Consider the following 17924-nt stretch of genomic DNA (forward strand, 5'->3'; position numbering starts at 1 on the left):
GCTTTGGATAATGGGTGCTCAAAAAGTATTTGTTTTTCTCATTGCTGAATAATGAGAATGAACATTTACAATGATGAACCTGTGGCCATACCAGAGCCTCAATCATCAGAGAAAGATTCAATTATGATCACTAGATTCTATTTACTAAGGCAGAAAAGAGAACTCAGACTTTGCAAAAAGATTTTCCAACAACAAAGTGGAAATAAAAGTTTTCTTGGTAGTTCTCAATGAAATCAATTCATGGGAACAGTTTGAAAGGGCCAAATTTTGGCTTGACATCACAAAGAATTTCCTCCACAATTGGAGCTATCTCAAAATGGAATGGCCGACTTAAGGAAGTAGTAGATTCTCCTTCGTTGGAGGTCTTCAGTGACCTCTTGTTTGGGATATTGTCCGGGTGATTCATGGTCAAATATTGACTAGATGGCCCCTTCCATTTCTGAGATTCTGGAATCTGTGTTAGTCTTGGCCACCATTCTTTGGGCTATCCTTCCCACTTCTCCAACTCAGAGTAAAGGGTAAAGGAGATATTTTATGATTGATTGGGTGACATTTGGGCCTTCACATTTCTGTCAACAAAACTCTGAATGGACAAATCCTTCCCATGGTGGCTTTAGGTTAGAGTTTTCACTGTTTAAACCTATTGTCATTTTATAAGAACTTTTCTTAATTTCATATCTCTCTTATTTATGTTCTTAGTTGTTCAGTTAATAGCTTTTCTGAATCTCTGTTTCCAGGGAGTCATCTTAGGGTTAAAGGAGTAAGGTTAAAAAATTAAAGCAAGTGATAAGTACCATGATTTATTATTATCTTTTCTCTGAGTACTTTGGTGGTATCATAGATTTAGATCTGGAAGGGACCCTGAGAGGCCATCTAGTATAACTACTTCCTTTTACAAATGAGGAAGTGAGCCTTAGAGAGGTTAAATGATTTGCCCATCACTCAGGCAGTAAGCAGCAGAGCTGGAATTGCAGCACAAATCTTCCAACTTGAAAATCCAGGATTCTGATTATTTTACCACAGATCTTTGATCATATTGGAGTGCATACTCCTTTTATTCTTGCAGATTGTAATTTACCATTGACTTCTAATGTTTTGTTATTCTCATCCTTGTCCTTTCATATGTTCTTCAAATGCACTGGGGGACTTATCTCTGGGTTTGATAATATTTTGTGGGTATCAATGCACTACCCAGGCTGTCCATATATTGAATCTCAATTTGGCTACATGAATGATTTGCACCCTTTTCTTGTCATACATGTAATTATATCTTTTCCATTTAGAATGCTCATCACATTTAGTAATATACTGTGGTGTACCTATATCTGCTTTTCCATTGGGTCACCTGAAGTTTTGATTCTTCTAAGATGCAAAATGGCTCCTGGTCCTTTGCAATATTTTGATTTCAGCCCACTAAAATTGGAGTAATTAGGCATTTTCTGCAGTTACAGAAAAAGCAAAAAGCAATAGTGTATACTGTGTCTCTTGGCATGAGAGTTAACTAAGTTAGATCATCTTGAGAATATTTCTAGATGAAACTGGAGATCAGAGAGCAGATAAATGTGAAAAGGAACAGATCTGCTGATGTTTTGCAGCAGCTGTTTTCATAATTGATGACAGGAGGACCACCACATTTGGACCTCAGTACTTAATATACTGTATGACCAAGTGGAAAAGGAACTGAGGAAAATGAAGTAGGGAAGAGCTTCTGCATAAGTCAGTTTCTGCCAAAGGCTACCCAATTTTGGTAAGACCCTGGGCAGATTTTCAAGAGATTTCAAAGAAAGGAATCATTTGAGTAACTACTCAAACTGTTTTAACAGTGTAATCCTCTAAAGGAGGAAGTAAAAAATCCACTTATCTGTAAAAGTCAAGAACAAATCTTTGGGAAGTTCAGTAAGGGATTTTTGACTGAGACATGTAGAGATGGATGGACTATGCCTCGGGCTATTCGGAACTATTACTGCTTGGCATAGGTGGGTGAATCAGCCTGCATGTGGAGAATCTAATATAAAAACTGTTTATGCTAAATCTCAAAGAACTAAGTATTTGAGAGAAACTTAGGTTACTATAATACCTTTTTATCCCGGCTTCCTCCCTTTGTCAGGAAAGAGCCCTTCATAAACAATACAAAGATACAAATTCCATATTATAAGAATTCAGAATGAAGATTATCTAGAAAAAGGACCACTGTCCATTTATTCACACTCATCCATCACAAAATGTTTTTAAGTGCTATTTATGTGGAAAGCTTTTTAGGAGGGATGTAAAGGTAAACTGAATAAGAAAATACACCATTATCAAAGGGGTTGAGACATTTTTCAGATATCGAGAGTGCCAAACCCTGGGAATGTAATTCCTCTGGGGTTGCATTAACTTCTATAGGCTCCCTAGGGATTATTAAATCCTGCTCTAGAGTGCACTAATAGTACCCCTTTTAGCTCCAAAGAGTTAAGGAGCCAGCTGATCCCTGGGGTTTAATTATCCCTCTCCAATTGTGAGTTCAACCCTGAGGGAAGCTCATCTTCTGTTATAGCAGAACGCTATTCCAGACAGGGCCCTAGGGAGCCTTCCTCCTTGGGAACTTATGGGAGGATTTGTCTTTCTAGGTACCCACACTGTCCCCAAAGGAGGCTTTATTTACTGGGCAGGACTGAGTTCACCATCCTGTGAACTTTGCCATCCCAATAGGGTAGATAGGCGAACCTATCAGTAGACCTGTTTTTTAGCTGAAGTGGGACTACTAAACTTTTAAAGTTCCTTTTGTAAGCTTGTGAGTTGCTGATGGAGCTATGGGGAAGAGGAAATTCCTCAAACTGAGAGGCTCATGTTAGCCTAAGTCAGGGGTGGGGAACCTGCGGCCTCAAGGCCACATGTGGCCCTCTAGGTCCTCAAGTGTGGCCCTTTGACTGAATCCAAACAAGTTCTGTGAAGTTTGGATTCAGTTAAAGGGCCGCACTTGAGGACTTAGAGGGCCACTTGTGGCCTTGAGGCCATAGGTTCCCCACTCCTGGCATAAGTCCTGCCCTAGCCATATGTTTTAAAGAAATCTCTAGGTCATCTTATAAATCTCAAATAATTTTGTATCTCCAGGAGTCTTATTCACAAATAGGGAAATCTATAGGGTAGTGTATCAATAGTTGATGAAGGGGGATCATAGGGTTTTGAGTCATAAAGTTACCATAGAGAGATCATTTCTTTCAACCCCCTTCTGCATCTTCCACATGAGCAAACTGAGGACCAAAGGATTTAAGTGACTTAGCCAAGATCACCCAGGTAATAAGTAGTAGAGTTGGGATCCAAGATTCTTTTAAAAAATAACCTTACGATAAAAATCCTTACAACTGCATGTAAAGACAATTTTAATATTTATTTTTAAAAATTTTGAATTCCAAAATTTTCTCCCTACCCCCTCCCTAAAATGGTAAGCCATTTGAGAGATCCTAGATTCTTCAGGATGCAATGCCACAGACCTTCCTCTCCCAAACTTTTTTATCTTTTTTATCTTATTTCTGTTGATATCTTTTGTTTTTATATGACCTGCATTGCTGAATGTCTTTCTCCCTCTCAGCAAGTCCCAAAGAATAAAACAGAAAGAGGAAAAAATAGTTCAACAAAAGGAATCAAACCCATCATTTGTGTCTGATTGCATATTGCTAGGAATAGTTAGTATTTATCACCTGTACATAATGCTTAATGGTTTGTAAAACACTTTGCCTATTTTATTTCATTTGATCTTCATTAGAACCCTATGAGGTAATTGCTTTAATTTTCCCCATTTTACACCTGAAGAAACTGAGGCATAGAGGTTACCTGACTTGCCCAAGATCCTATATCTGTGTCCTTTGATCTCAGTTTGAACAAATTTGAACTCAGGTTTTCTGACTCCAAGTCCAACAGTCTCCGTTATATTACCTAGCTGCCACATGTTGGTTGGAGCCAGATTGTGGTGGATGCCTCAGATTTCTAGAGTCTAGTTTAGCTGTGTACTTACAATGTCACAAGATTATAGATTTAGAGCTGGGAAAAAGCTTGAAGGCTATCAAATTTAACCTTGTCATTTTAGAGATGATGAAATAGGCATAGAGGGAGAAAATGAGGCACACAGGGTTACATAGGAAGCAACAACTTGGGCAAAATTGAAATGTCCATTTCCCTGACATTCTAGTCCAACACTCCACCCACTGAGCTACCTAGCTGCCTCATATCCCCAGTTTATCCAGTACTTCCCACTTTAGTTCCCTGTCTCTGCCAAGAAGGAAGGAAGGCACACTTTGTCAGTTTTTCTCTGGGTTATTGAGTTTCACCAGTCCATCCTTTGTCAAAGCTTTTTAATCCTCTTTAAAAAGTGAAAACTGACCTGTAATGAAATCATGAGTCTAGTCCTTATCCTCTTAAATAAACACAGCTTCATTAATGATGTTTGTGCAGTACCTAGATCAATCAATATTTTTTCAATCAATGAATATGGCATCATCTTAGAGATAATAAACTAAATTAATTTGGGAATTCCCTGTAAGTGACTTGGTAAAATTCTATTTAGTTTCAAATCCTAAATGATGTCCAGATGTCTGGGGAAGAGGCATTGCTTAAAATAGCAATTAAGAGCCTCTAGAAATGTCCATTTTTCTGGAATCTTAACCTGGAAAACTGATGTAGATAGATTCCCCCCCTTCCTTGTATCTTAATTATGGCCTTTGCTTTTGTAAGAGACAAGCAAACAGGTACCAGGGGTTATTTCAAAAGACTAGGTTCATTGCAACCACTAGGAGATGTCATAGGGTCAATATGCATCCATTATAGCCTTCTATGACTTCAATCCTTTAATGTTCAGAACTGTGACCCTGGGCAGTTGTAACAGCTTCCACCATTATCAGTTATGTTTTGTATTCTCTCAGTGATGCTATCTTTGTCTGAGAATCATGGAGCATTGACATTCCCAAGCGACATGGTCAGATTTGTAGTCAGCTGTAACATACTTGTGCCCAGGGAGTCTCAAAGAAGACATCCAGGACATGTATGACCAGGAAAGTGGTTGGATTGGTTGTCACAAATCTTAGCGGTAAATGATGGACAACTTGAGTGCTGCACTGGCTTCTTTGAAATATTTAGAGAACCAGATCAAATTTCTAAGTGTATTGGGTGGATCCCTGTGAGAGAAGGGACTCCCATTTTTATATTTGTATCTTCAGTTCCTAGCGCAGAGCCTGGCCCATAATAGGTACTTAAATGATTATTGAATTGGAGGGAAGACAACCATTCAGGAAGATGAGGGTACATTCAGATGATTGGGGGAGGGAGTACCTCCTGAGATCAAGGATCCATTTAAGAATCCACGTGGTTTTATTGTGTATTTTTTAAAATTATATTTCAGTTCTCAGAACTTTTGTCAATCTCCAGATTTGCTTCAACTACTTCCACTTCAATATTTATTATGTGCCCATATTATGCACAAAGCACTGTGCTAGGTATTGGGAATGAAAAGACAAATGAAAAAAACACGCTCCATTCTGAAGGAGTTGACTGGACATTCTCCCCTAACCAGACTAATTATAATCAGCACATTCTATTCTCTAGCAATTTTGGACAAATGGAATTTATCATAATGGATCTTTTTCTTTAAAGAGAGACAGCTTGGTATAAACTATAGTCAACTTCAGATCCAGGAAGACCTAGGTTTATGTCCTACTTCTGACAAATATTGGCTGTCCATCCTCTATCCAGGTTTGAAACCTGGGTGTTATCTTCAGCCTCATATTCTCTCTTAGCCCTACATCCCATCACTCACCAGGTCTTATTTCTACCTTCATGACATCTTCCATATTCTTCTCCAACACTGCCATCATCCTCACTCCCCGCATTCAGTAAACTCCCATGGCTCCCAATTACCACAGGATCAAATATAAAAATCATCTATTTGGCTTTTAAAGCCCTTTATAATCTGGCCCTTTTCTACTTTTCCAGTATTTTTCTGCCTGACTCTCATCCTCATCCTCCCTGATATTCTTAACATAGAATGCTATATCTCCAGACTCCAGGAATTTTCACCGGCTGTCTCCCCTGACTGATTTTCTCTCCCTCCTTTTAGTTTCCTTGGCTTCCTTCAGGTCTCAGCAAAAGTCTTTCCTAATCCTTAATCTTGACGCCTTTCCTCTGAGACTACTTCCAGTTTGTCCTGTATGTATCATGTTTGTATATAGTTGTTTGTATGCTATTTTCCTTATTAGACTGTAAGCTCCTTGAGAGCAGGGGCTATTTGTGACATTTCTTTGTTTCTCCTTTGCTTAGCACCATTACTGGCATTTATTAGGTGAGTAATTACTGCTGTGTGACCCTGGACAAGTCACTTAAGCTCTTTGTGCTCCAGGGCAGTGGAGTCAAACTCAAATAGAAACATGGGCCACTAGCATTGTACATCAGAATCCCTGGGTAGCATATTCACTTAGAAAACCACAAATTAATATGCTGTCTCTTGTCTATTGTATTTTAATTTATTTAAAAACTTTTCTAATTACATTTTAATCTGGTTCTGGCTTCATTTGGGAGTGCTGCTGTAGGGCTGCATTGGGTTTCATCTCTGCTAAGACTGTGCTAGAACAAAATCCCAGGTCCAGTTCCTATTTTTAACTAAGTGGTAGCTGAAAATGAACAGAGCTCCAATTTTTTAAAACAGATTTTCTGCCCAGTCTTACTCCTCCCTTGAACCTTCACATACCTACAAAACCAAGTTGTGATCAAAGAGCACACTTCTGTTGCTTGGAAAGAGACTGTTAGAAGGCATACAGCCTGGATTCTACAGGCTTGTCTAGTTTGAGGATATTGAGCGGCCTTCCAATCACGACTGGCTTGCTTTTCTACATTCTGAGCCATACTTTAATTCAGACGTTTCCTTTATGTTTCACACTGGGAGTATTTAAAAGTTGGGGTTATAGTCTGCTCAATACAGAGATAAAGCTGCAATGTCTTAACTATTCAAGTCTTTATTTTTTAAATACCCCAAGGCCCTAGACAACATTAAGAGCCAACAGCCTGAAAAATTTCATTTTTAAAAAGTGCTGTTATGTTTGAATTATAAACTCCAGATGCTGTGATTCCTATTTCACAACCTGACTTCAGTGTAGGTCTCCCAGCACAAGACATTAACTTTTCTCTGCCTGTTCTAATGTATTTTTTTAGCATTTAACAAGGAAATTTACATCAGCGATGTCCTTAACAGGAATCATTTTCCCAATAGCTCAAGCCTGTGCATGAGGCTGGGGTTGTCCACATTTTGAAGAAAATGAAACTAAGTCCCATAGATTTTTGGCTGTTGTCTATGACTTACCCATGGTATGATGCAGCTTATCTGTTGGCAATGGTGGAATCACTGTTCTGCCTGAATTAATTTTGCAGATGAGGACATTGAAGCCCAGATTGGTTAGTTAAGTGGCTTCCCTGAGGACACTCAGGTTTTAAAGTGAATAGGATCATAGGATAGGATCAGAGATTTAGACTTGGAAGGCCCTTACCGGTCATACGGTAAGCGACTAAGTAAACTTATTAGGATCAGTGATTTAGACCGGAAAGGGACTTTACAAGTTATCTAGTCCAATCTTTTCCATTTTAGAGAAGAAGAAACAGGCTCCGAGAAGATGAATGTTTTGCCTAAGGTCACACACAGGGCAAGTTAATGGTATACTATAATACAGTCCACAATACACATTTATTAAGCACCTACCATGTGCTAGCCACTGTACTAAGCTGTAGGGATACAAATCGGTACCATACTATGTCTGTGGGAGGCTACAATAGTCAGAGAAGGTTTTGTGAAGATTTTACCTACCACTTGAGCTGTACCTGATGTTTGAATGTGTCTCCTGCTTTATCCTTTGATGGCCTGCAGGCTATGGGATAGTCTGTAATCATTTCTGTTTTGTCTTCTTCAGGGCCAGGTATTGCCTTTGTGGTTTATCCTGAAGCCTTAACCAGACTTCCTCTCTCTCCCTTCTGGGCCATAATCTTCTTCCTGATGCTCCTGACTCTCGGGTTGGACACCATGGTGAGCAGACTTCTTTCCTTGCCTCTTTGGCTTTTCCCAAAGTACAGCCTCTAACAGGGCCTATTTGGGGTAATGATGTGCCACAATTGTCCTTTCTGCTTTGGTGGCACTGAAAACAGTCGGAAAAGGATGAGGGCAGTTAGGGACTTGATGATTTTCCCAAGGAAGGTGCAGAGATGTGTGTGTGTGTGTGTGTGTGTGTGTGTGTGTGTGTGTGTGTGTGTATTTCTGAAATTTGGAGGGGAGTCTGTATTTCCAAACAGCATACCAATATATCTGTTCTGTATGTTTTCAGCTGTCACTAAAATTTCTCACTAAAAATTATCAGAGGGTGGGAGAGAGGAAGAAATTAATTCAGGAGGGAGAAAATAATCAAATTTTTAGGAAAAATGACTGTTTACAAATAATGTGGCTACGTTTATCAGTTGAGCTAGTTGGGTATAAAGTGGTTTTCCCCCCTTAAGTATAAAGCAAGATGTAAATGATAAGAAAAGAATCTATAGCTACCTAATAAACAGAGGAAAGTGTCCGATGTTCTGATGGATGAAGGAATGGAGCTTGTGTGTCTGTGGGGATGGGGAGAGCTGCCAGTGGGAGAGAGAGTTCTAAGAAATAAAACATTATTGCTCTCCTTGCCTATAATTGGTAATGAGATCCCAATAGGTTCTTTTGGGTTATTAAAAGAAATAGCTTCCCCTTTCCTTTATAGAATGAAAAATGGCTGCTTTTGTTATGTTTGTTTAGGCTGCATAACTAACATTTTCTTTTACTATTATCTTCACAGTTTGCCACCATTGAGACCATAGTGACCTCCATTTCAGATGAGTTTCCAAAATATTTGCGCACGCACAAACCTGTCTTTACTCTTGGATGCTGTGTTTGTTTCTTCATCATGGGCTTTCCTATGATCACTCAGGTAAGTTATTTGCTGAGACTCTTTTGGGAAAAGGAAGGCAGGGTAGGACATTACTCTCTCTACTTCATTCATTCATTCCCTCCTTCATTATTCATTTATTCATGCAATTGTTATGGACTTAGTACTTACTTGGCATTTTGCTAGACAAATGTTACTGCCACAGAAATGAAGTTTACACAAATTAATTAGGGATTTATAAAGCAGACTTAATTCTCCCTCCATTTTGGCCGGCAGCAATGGATAGATGTATCCTTGAGCTAGGTAGGCAGCCACATAATGGATGTGCCTAAGAAAACCCAAAACAAAGAAGTCTAAACTTGCGAAGTGGAGAAATTGCTGGTTGATTATTTGCTTTAAAGTAAGGTCTACCAAGAGATTCCTTTAAAGGACTAAATTCCTCAAATGCATTTAAATGTTTTTTTTACAAGTTAAAATTATTTGACATAAAGCTTTGGGAAGAGAATTCAACAATTAGTAAACATTTATTATGTGTAAAACATTATGTTAGTTTCTGAGGACTCAATGATAAAGGAGACCTGGCACCTGTCCTTGTGGAAATTACAGTCTAGCTGGGTCCCTGAGACAAACTTCTGATACAAATTAGAATTTAAGTAATATAAATTCATTAGGTAGGGGGGTTAGAAAGAGAGAATGAATGTTCAAGAGTTAGGAGCCATTAGACAATTGAACAGCTATCAAAAATGCAGATATTATAGATTTAAATGATGATTGGAGAATTGCAGCATATCAGAGGTAGAAAGGACCTAAGAAACCCTCTAGTCCAATCAATACCTGTACAAGAATCCTCTCTATGGTATACCCCCAAAACCATTCTTTAGCCTTTGCTTCAGATTTCGGTAAGGTGGAACCTATTATCTTCTGCATCAACTCATTCCATTTTGGGATGTAGTTCTAATTATTTGGAGATTTTTCCTTTGCTGAACCCAGAAGAATTAGAACAATTTGCTTCTTTGCAACTTTCACCCACTGTCCTCTGGGAGCTGTGGAGGACAATTCTGGCCTTTTCTTCCATATGATAGCTTCTCAAATACTTAAAGAAGGCTATTCTTTAGGCTAAATATCCTCAGTTTCTTCCAACTGATTCTCATATAGAGTATTTTTGACACCCTTCAAAATATTGGTCATGCTCCTATGGATATTCTTTAGTCAATCAATGTCCCTCCAAAAATATGGCATCCAGAATTGAGCCCAATATTTCAGATATGATTTGATCAAGACAGAGAATCAGAGGGAATACCACCTCCCTATTTCCAGGCATTCTATTTCATAGCATCCCAAAATTTGAGTTGGAAGGGACCTCAGTGGCCATCTAGTCCAACCCATACATGAATGGAATTGCTAATATAATATACCAGTTAATGCAACTGATGAGTATATCAACATTTTCCTACTGTCTTTGCTTAAAGTGTATTGTTTAGAGTAAAGTATACTTATAAAGAGAAGTCAATACCAATGTAACTCTAATATGGCTTTTCTTATGTTGGATCTTAATCCTTTCAGTTTAAGGGAGTGGGTCCTGCTTTGTGCTTGTTCTGTTGATTAGCCTATAATGTTTTCTGAGACAGATTTAATAATATGACCAGAGCCCCTGCTTATTAATTGAACTGAGGCATCCCCAGCGGTCACAAATTATCCCTAACCTGGAGTAGCTATTGGTATTCTCTGTGAGTTCTACAGTGTTAAGTTACTAGATAGATGCTAGTAGGAAGAGCTCAAGATTTGGAGTTAGCAAATCAGGGTTTGAATCCTAACTCTGCTGCCTATGACCCATTGAGCCTTTTGGGAAGGTCATTTAACCTTGGTGGACCTTAGTTTCCTCAGCTGAAAAGAAACTAATTTAGACTTGATGTAGGAACAAAGAATTGGAGCCAAAGAAGAAGGGGCTGCTGCAGGGAGCTGTGGTTTCAGAGGCTGGATATCCAGCTGTCAGCAATTCCATAAAGGAATTCTTCTTCAGGTACCGATCGAAATACATGGGGTTCTAATGTACCACAGATCTCTGAGGTTGTATGATTCCATGACTGAGTGACATTATGCAGCATGCCTTCCAACCTGAAGCCTGGCTATCTCCACAAAATAAACATCAATGTGGTGCCTGGAAAAAGAGGATTCAGAGTATGCATAACTGTTGAATTTTCTTCATTTCAATTAGGGTGGAATTTACATGTTTCAGCTCGTGGACACATATGCAGCTTCATATGCACTGGTCATCATCGCAATCTTTGAGCTTGTTGGGATTTCCTACATATACGGTAAGGAGTAACCAAGGATTGCGTGGAATGGCTTCTTGGCTGCAGGAGTGTTGTTATATGTCCTATATCTGAGAAAAGAATGCCAAGATATAGGTGCTACTTTGGGGCACTAGAGAAGGACAAAAAAATTTAAGCAAATGGGTGTGTGCTTTGGAGAAGAGAGGAGGGACTCTTCCTAGGATCCTAGAGCTGGAAGATCCTCAGAGCTATCTAATCCTGCCTCATTTTACGGATAGGTGAAACAGACCTGTGAATTAGACTTCTCTTGGATTTTGTGAGTGCTGAAAGATGAGTGACACCTTTGGAGAAATGATCTTATCAGAGGCAGTATGGGCCAGTGAAAAGAGAATGCTAAGATTGGAGTCAGAGGACCTGATTTTGAATCCTACCTTTGATGCCGACTCCCTCGGTAACTTTGGACAATTCACTTACTCCTCCTGGGATTTCAGATTACAGTTATTACAGATAACTGTAAGATGATTGAGTAGAATAGGTCAGGGATATGTTGGAGCCAGGTTGAACTAGCTCTTGAGATATGCTTGTTAAGATTTCAATGTGAACATTTACATCTCAGAAACTGGAAAATTCTACAAATCATGTCTCGATTTATTGTTTTGTTAATTATTGAGACTTAAGAAAGTGACGGAGAAAATGGTAATGCAGATCAAACTTAAAAATGCATCACACATACGTCTTTTTTTTGGAGAGCTGATTGTTAAACATTTACTAGCCCACCCTGGAATGAAAGGCCCTTCTAGCACTAGATTTATGATCCTCTGATGATGAGAGCAGTATCTCAGAGAAGATGAGAAGTAATCTATAGTTTATGATCACAGGAAGGATAGAAAGCAGGTGTGCTCCCTTGGCAGGTTTAGCATTATCCTTAGGAGTGGGTATTTGAAAGTCACAATGGGCACACCATTGTAGGCAGCATTTAATCTGGCTGTTCCACATGAAGGGCTGCTTGGCTGGCACTCTTTGAGATGATATAAATAGCAACTTAGCATCTCTACTAGATCTGGCAGCTGTATACTAGAAGTGGCATGAAGCCACCCTTCAAATACCTTGCTTGCTACTCCGGAGCTTTTATGTTTTTGCCTAAGAAATGCTTTGAAATGGAAAACATGAAAATGGAAAAAAAAAGAACAGACTCCATGAGGAGTAGGAGACGTTAATTGCTTTCCAAGTCATGATGGAGACACTGCCCCAGGCTTAGACTCCTGGGAGTTTTGGAAAGGAAATCTGCTTTCTGGCTAAAGAGTATTACATAGACCACTTAGACAAATTGCATCCTTTGAGAAAAGTGACTACAGAGATGCTAGCGAAATTGGTGACGCAACAGTTGAACAATTTAGGCTGTTAAGATAGCACTGCATCTTGTACTGATTTTGCATGTATAAACGAATGAAAAAGCATTTGGTAGTCACCAACTATGTACCTAAGGGATACAAATGCAAAATTCAGAGAGTCTCTGCCCTCAAGGAGATTATATTCTAATAAGAGGAGATGGCATATATTAAGGACTGATGGTCAGGGGAGGGGAATTTGGTCTGAGCAGTTACAGGGATGGTGAGTTGAACCATAGGTCAATCAGCATACCTACCATCTTTAGAAGCAATTGTAGCAACGCTTTGAGGAAGAGGTGGAAAGTGGGGAAGGAAGGTGCATATGTGGGCAGCAGGGAGGTTGTTTAGGTGGCCCAAGTTGGTGGCTGGATGAGCTGTGAAGCAGGGTCTCATCTAGGACTGGCCAAATGTGGATGGATTTGCCTCCAGTCACCTGCCGATCAAATCTCTTCCACCCCAGAATGAAAGGGGCAAGGCTGAGTCGTCCTGTAATGATTTTGAAATTGAACAAATGTTTACAATCCTGGGAAAGTATTTTCTGCTTTGAGCAGAGAATGACAAAAGTAAGTACAGGACTGAGATAACTATACCTTTAGGCCCAGATAGCAGAACTCCTGGTTTTGTGGCATGCGAATTTACATAGGCTTCCCAGGCTGAAAGGGAATTTCAGAAGTGTTTTCATCCAACACACCATTTCCCAAGGTAACTGGAGGGACAAGTAAAATTCTTTACTTGATATTCCATCCCAGAGAAAGGTAATACTCTAATTTACTTCTGTCGATATCTATATTCTCATCGACAATATTCACAAAGGACACATTTACATAGTTCTCTTTGCTAAAACAGGCTTATTTAACAGCTTAAAAGCATCATTAAACAAAAAGCTTTTCCCATTTCAGTTTTAAAGTATGAGAATATGAAATAGCTTTTTGAATATAAAATTGGAAGTAGATTCCCTACATCCCAAAGGACATATATGTGTGTTTGTATGTGTGTGTATACACATACACACATATGTATACACACATACATACATACATACATACATATGTATATATGCATACATATATATCTTGAAAGTTTTAGTCCTTGTACCCTGAATGATCTGCAATACTTGGACACTTTTGTGGATCAGTGATTTAATGGTTGTGGGCACGTCCTCTCTCTATGAAGACCATGACTCCACTGGGCTACTTCCAGCAGGAACATTTTAGATGAAAATTTCATATTGAACCTTAAATGGATTTTTAACCCACTTATAGGAATAGAATGTTTCCAGATAAAGCCCATAGAACCACAGGATCATAGACTGAGAGCTAGAAGGTGACCTCAGAGTACATCTAGCCAAACCCACTCATTTTACAGGTGAGAAAACCAAGTCCCAGAGAGGTTAAGTCACTTGTCCAAGGTCACACAGGGGTGGGATTTGAACCCAGATCTTTAAATTATAGATCCAATTCTCTTTCTATATCCCACTGTAATTTGAGTTTACAGTTTATATTTTAATATTTATCATACAGGGAATTATTGCAGCTTGGCGTTTCATTTAAATAGGATGAGGCCAAATAAAAATGCCGACTCAGTAGAAGGAAGGACAAAAATGAAATATATTAGAAAAACATTGCATTGATGAGGACAATTTGCTTGTTGCATAATTTTCTTTTAAATTGAGTGAATCAATGAAACAAGAGGAAGAAGTTGAAGTGAAAGAGCTCTGGATGGGAAACGAGGTCACTTGGTTCTGTTCCTCACCTTGCCTCTTACTAATTACAATGATCTTGTTCACTAAACCTCTCTGGGCTTAGGTTTCCAAATGAAGGGGATGAACTACATGGTCTTTGAGATCTCTTCCAGCTTTACCAATTGGAGATTTGTATTTCCTTTTTAAAAGAGAGGATTTCATTGTTACTGATTTTTAACATATTCAGGGACATGAGTAGCATCTGTGATTTCAGTCATGTTGGGGATTCTGGGAATAGGAACTTCCACCATTAACACAAATCCAGGTGTCAAACTATGAATTAGGATCATCGAAATAGAGCTGGAAGAGACCTCAGAGGCCTGTTAGTTCAATGCTTAAATTTTATAGATGAGGAAACCAAAGCTCAAGGAAGATAAGTAACTTGCCTAAGGTCATAAAAGGAGTATATATCAGAGGCATGATTTGAAACCAGTCCACCTCACTCCTGAATCAGGGCTGTTTCCACTATACAGACATCCTCATGAGCATTATGAGACAGAAGTTAAATGATTGGTGGAAGGTTACCCTGATGTTATGGGTCAGAGGAAGAATTTGGACTCAGGTCTTGTTCACTCTAGCCATCACATCATGATGTCTGTAATTAAAAAAATATGCTGGGTATTCAATTCTGTTCTTGGTTTCAATATCAGTCTTGGTTCAATATTCCCAAAGGGTATGGGGCTTCTAGCACCTCAGTATAAGATTGGAATCTTGGGTCTCTGAGTTTAATCTAGGCACTGTGCCTTTAAGCATCTTCTAAATAAGTGAAATCACTTTTAAAATTTCTTTGAATTTTATTGGAAGCCAACACAGACCTTATGGCTAGAAGAATAGGAGATCAGATAAGTGACATGGAGTTTTGTAGAGGAAGAATAGATTGGTTCCACACCAGAGCTGAAATTCTTAATTTCGTCTGCGTAGTTCCTCAGATCACAATGCTTTAAATTGATGTGATTTATTTTCCACCTCCAACAATTGCTTGTTTTACACCCCCTGGAACATCGACTTCCACATCCTTGTACTTTTCATAATAAGGATGTTGGCACCACACCAGGCAGTGGCTTTTATGATGGAATAAATCTGTCTTCAGCTCTTGTTACATGTTCTGCTTGCTGAGCTCATCAAGATTTTTAATTAAAAAAAAGCCCTCTAATCTGGACTTACTTTTTTTCCCTCTCTGATGTTACTGGCTTCCCACTCGACCCCTTTATTTGTATTTTGGCTCTTTCACAACTCTCAAATTTCAATTTAAAGCTGATGTGCAGGATATAAATCTTCCTTGCTTTGCTTGATGGGGGACAATAGACAGAAGGCAAAAAGGGTCTTCCCTTAATTGTTAAGCCAATAAAAAAAGCTTTTAATGAATACTTTTTATTAGCCTAGTGCTGTGTCAGGTAGTGTGGGGGAGAGAGCAGAATTAAAATCTGATAAGACACACCAAACATTTATCTAATGCCTTTTGGTGCTGGATGTGCTTAGAAAAGACATCATGTCTGCCATTGAGATACATAGCATGCCTTTTAAACTTTAAAGCTCTATATGGAGGTCCGTTATTATTTGTTCTCAGTCAATACTTTCACAGGGACTTTTAGGAGGGGGACACACAGAGTTGGGGATGGGGAGGCCAAGGGTGATAGAGGATGAGAAAATAAATTGAAGACGAGATTCATCTGCTTCCTAATTTTGCCCATAGTCAACACCCTCCATATGTTAATGACATTTTTGGCTTTGGGAAAAAATGTTCTTATATGGTCAATTAATGAACAAGCATTTATTAAGCATCTACTGTGTGTCTGGCACCATGTTAGGAATGCAGAGACAGAAGTAAAATTGTGTCTTCCTTCTAGGAGCTTATAGTCTAAAGAGGAAGATGATATGTACATACATGGCTATATAAAATACATACAAAAGAAATACATAGTTATTTTAGAAACCTGGAGTTGCTGGGACATAGGGTGGAGGAGAAAAGAATTGGGACAAGCTTCATGTAGAAGATGGTGTTTGTGCTGAATTTGGAAGGAATACAGGGATTCTAAGAGGAATGCGTAAGGAGGGAATGCATTCCAGGCATGGAGGTCAGCCAGGGCAAAGGCACAGATAGAAAATGGATTGCCATATGGGAGGAACACTGAGAAGGCCAATTGGGTTGGATTGCAGAGTGCGTAAAAAGGAATAACGTATAATAAGGCTAGAAAAGTAGGTTACTACCAGGTTGTGAAAGACTCTAAATGTCAAACAGAGAAAACATGTATTATGTGCATTGAAATTAACTTCTAATAGGAATTTCTAGGAAGCTAATTAATGTTTTTTTTCCAATTAAGGACTAGTTTCTATGTCATTTTCTTCATTGAAGGCATAGACTGTGATGTATTTCTTTTGTATCTTTCTTCCCTTTCCTCTTCTAGTGCCTAGCATTGGTTGCTGGTCCACAAAGAACATTCATTTGACTAGAAGATCTCTAAGGTCCTTTCTATTTCCAACATTGTATGATTCAAAATGTATCTGGCCTTGTCTAAAGATGAAACAGACCTTTTCTTCTCTGATACTACCACCACTCTGGTGTGGGCCCTCATCACCTCATGCCTTGATTATTGTAATAGCCTTTTTGTTAGACCTGCCTGCTTCAAGTCTGTCCATTTTCCATTCAGCTACTAAAGTGATTTTCCTAAAACACAGGTCTGATCATATAGCCCCCACCCCCATTGCCTCCAAGATCAAGTACAAATGCTTTGTTTGGCATTCAAAGCCCTGCATAACCTAGCCCCCTCTTGCTTTTGCATTCTTCTTTCACATTACCCCCCAACACACACTATTCAATCAGCGATGCTGGCCTTCATTTCTCCATTTCTCATCTCTGGACATTTTCTCAGGTTGTCCCTTATGTCTATAACTCTTTCCTCCACTCTGACTATGGACCTCCCTGGCTTCCTTTAAATCCCAACTAAAATACCACCTTCTACAAGAAGCTTTTCCTAGTCTCTCTCAGTTCTAGTGCCTTCCCTCTATTAATTATTTCCCAGTTATCCTGCACATAGCTTGCTTTGCGTATATTTGTTTGCATGCCATCTCCTTTGTTAGAGTGTAAGTTTCCTGAGGGCTATAACTGTCTTTGGCCTCTTTTTGTATCCCCAGCACTGAGCACCGTACCTGGTACACAGCTGGTGTTTAATAAATGTTTATTGATTAACTACTGATTGAGGATACCCTGAGAATCACAGATTTTCTGAGTTGGAAGGGGCCTTAACAGTCATCTCATCCAAGTGATACATGAAAGAAACCTCCTTAAGTGCTCACCCAACCTCTGCTAGAAGACCTTTAAGGAGGGCTACCTACTTTCTCTTGAGGCAGGTTATTCCACTTCGGGGCAGCAAAGCATGCAAACAGACCTAAAGCATGTAAATTTTAGTGTGTCCACAAGGAAATGCCTAGACAACTTTAAAATAGAATGACTTTCATGTTTTTCTTAAAGAACTCCATGGACATTTAATGCTAGTCATAAAATAAGGCAGTGTAAGGCAAATTAAAAGATATTCCTTGATTTTCACTTATATTCTGTGATTGCTAAGGGCTGATTTAATGATGGAAGCAGTTTTCTGCTATTTTGACATAG

At 39.0% G+C, this 17924-nt stretch overlaps 1 protein-coding gene across 1 annotated transcript in view; it reads left to right on the forward strand.

Moving 5' to 3' along the window:
- The window catches only part of SLC6A5 (solute carrier family 6 member 5), a 65344-nt gene that overhangs the window by 34888 nt on the left and 12532 nt on the right, over positions 1–17924 (forward strand). The window contains exons 11-13 of the mRNA XM_036765114.1: positions 7926–8038; positions 8823–8954; positions 11128–11227. Coding sequence (XP_036621009.1) covers positions 7926–8038; positions 8823–8954; positions 11128–11227 — 345 coding nt within the window. The remainder of the gene's footprint in view (positions 1–7925; positions 8039–8822; positions 8955–11127; positions 11228–17924) is intronic.

Source organism: Trichosurus vulpecula, chromosome 6 (assembly GCF_011100635.1).
Source record: "Trichosurus vulpecula isolate mTriVul1 chromosome 6, mTriVul1.pri, whole genome shotgun sequence".
NCBI classification, from domain to species: Eukaryota; Metazoa; Chordata; class Mammalia; order Diprotodontia; family Phalangeridae; genus Trichosurus; species Trichosurus vulpecula.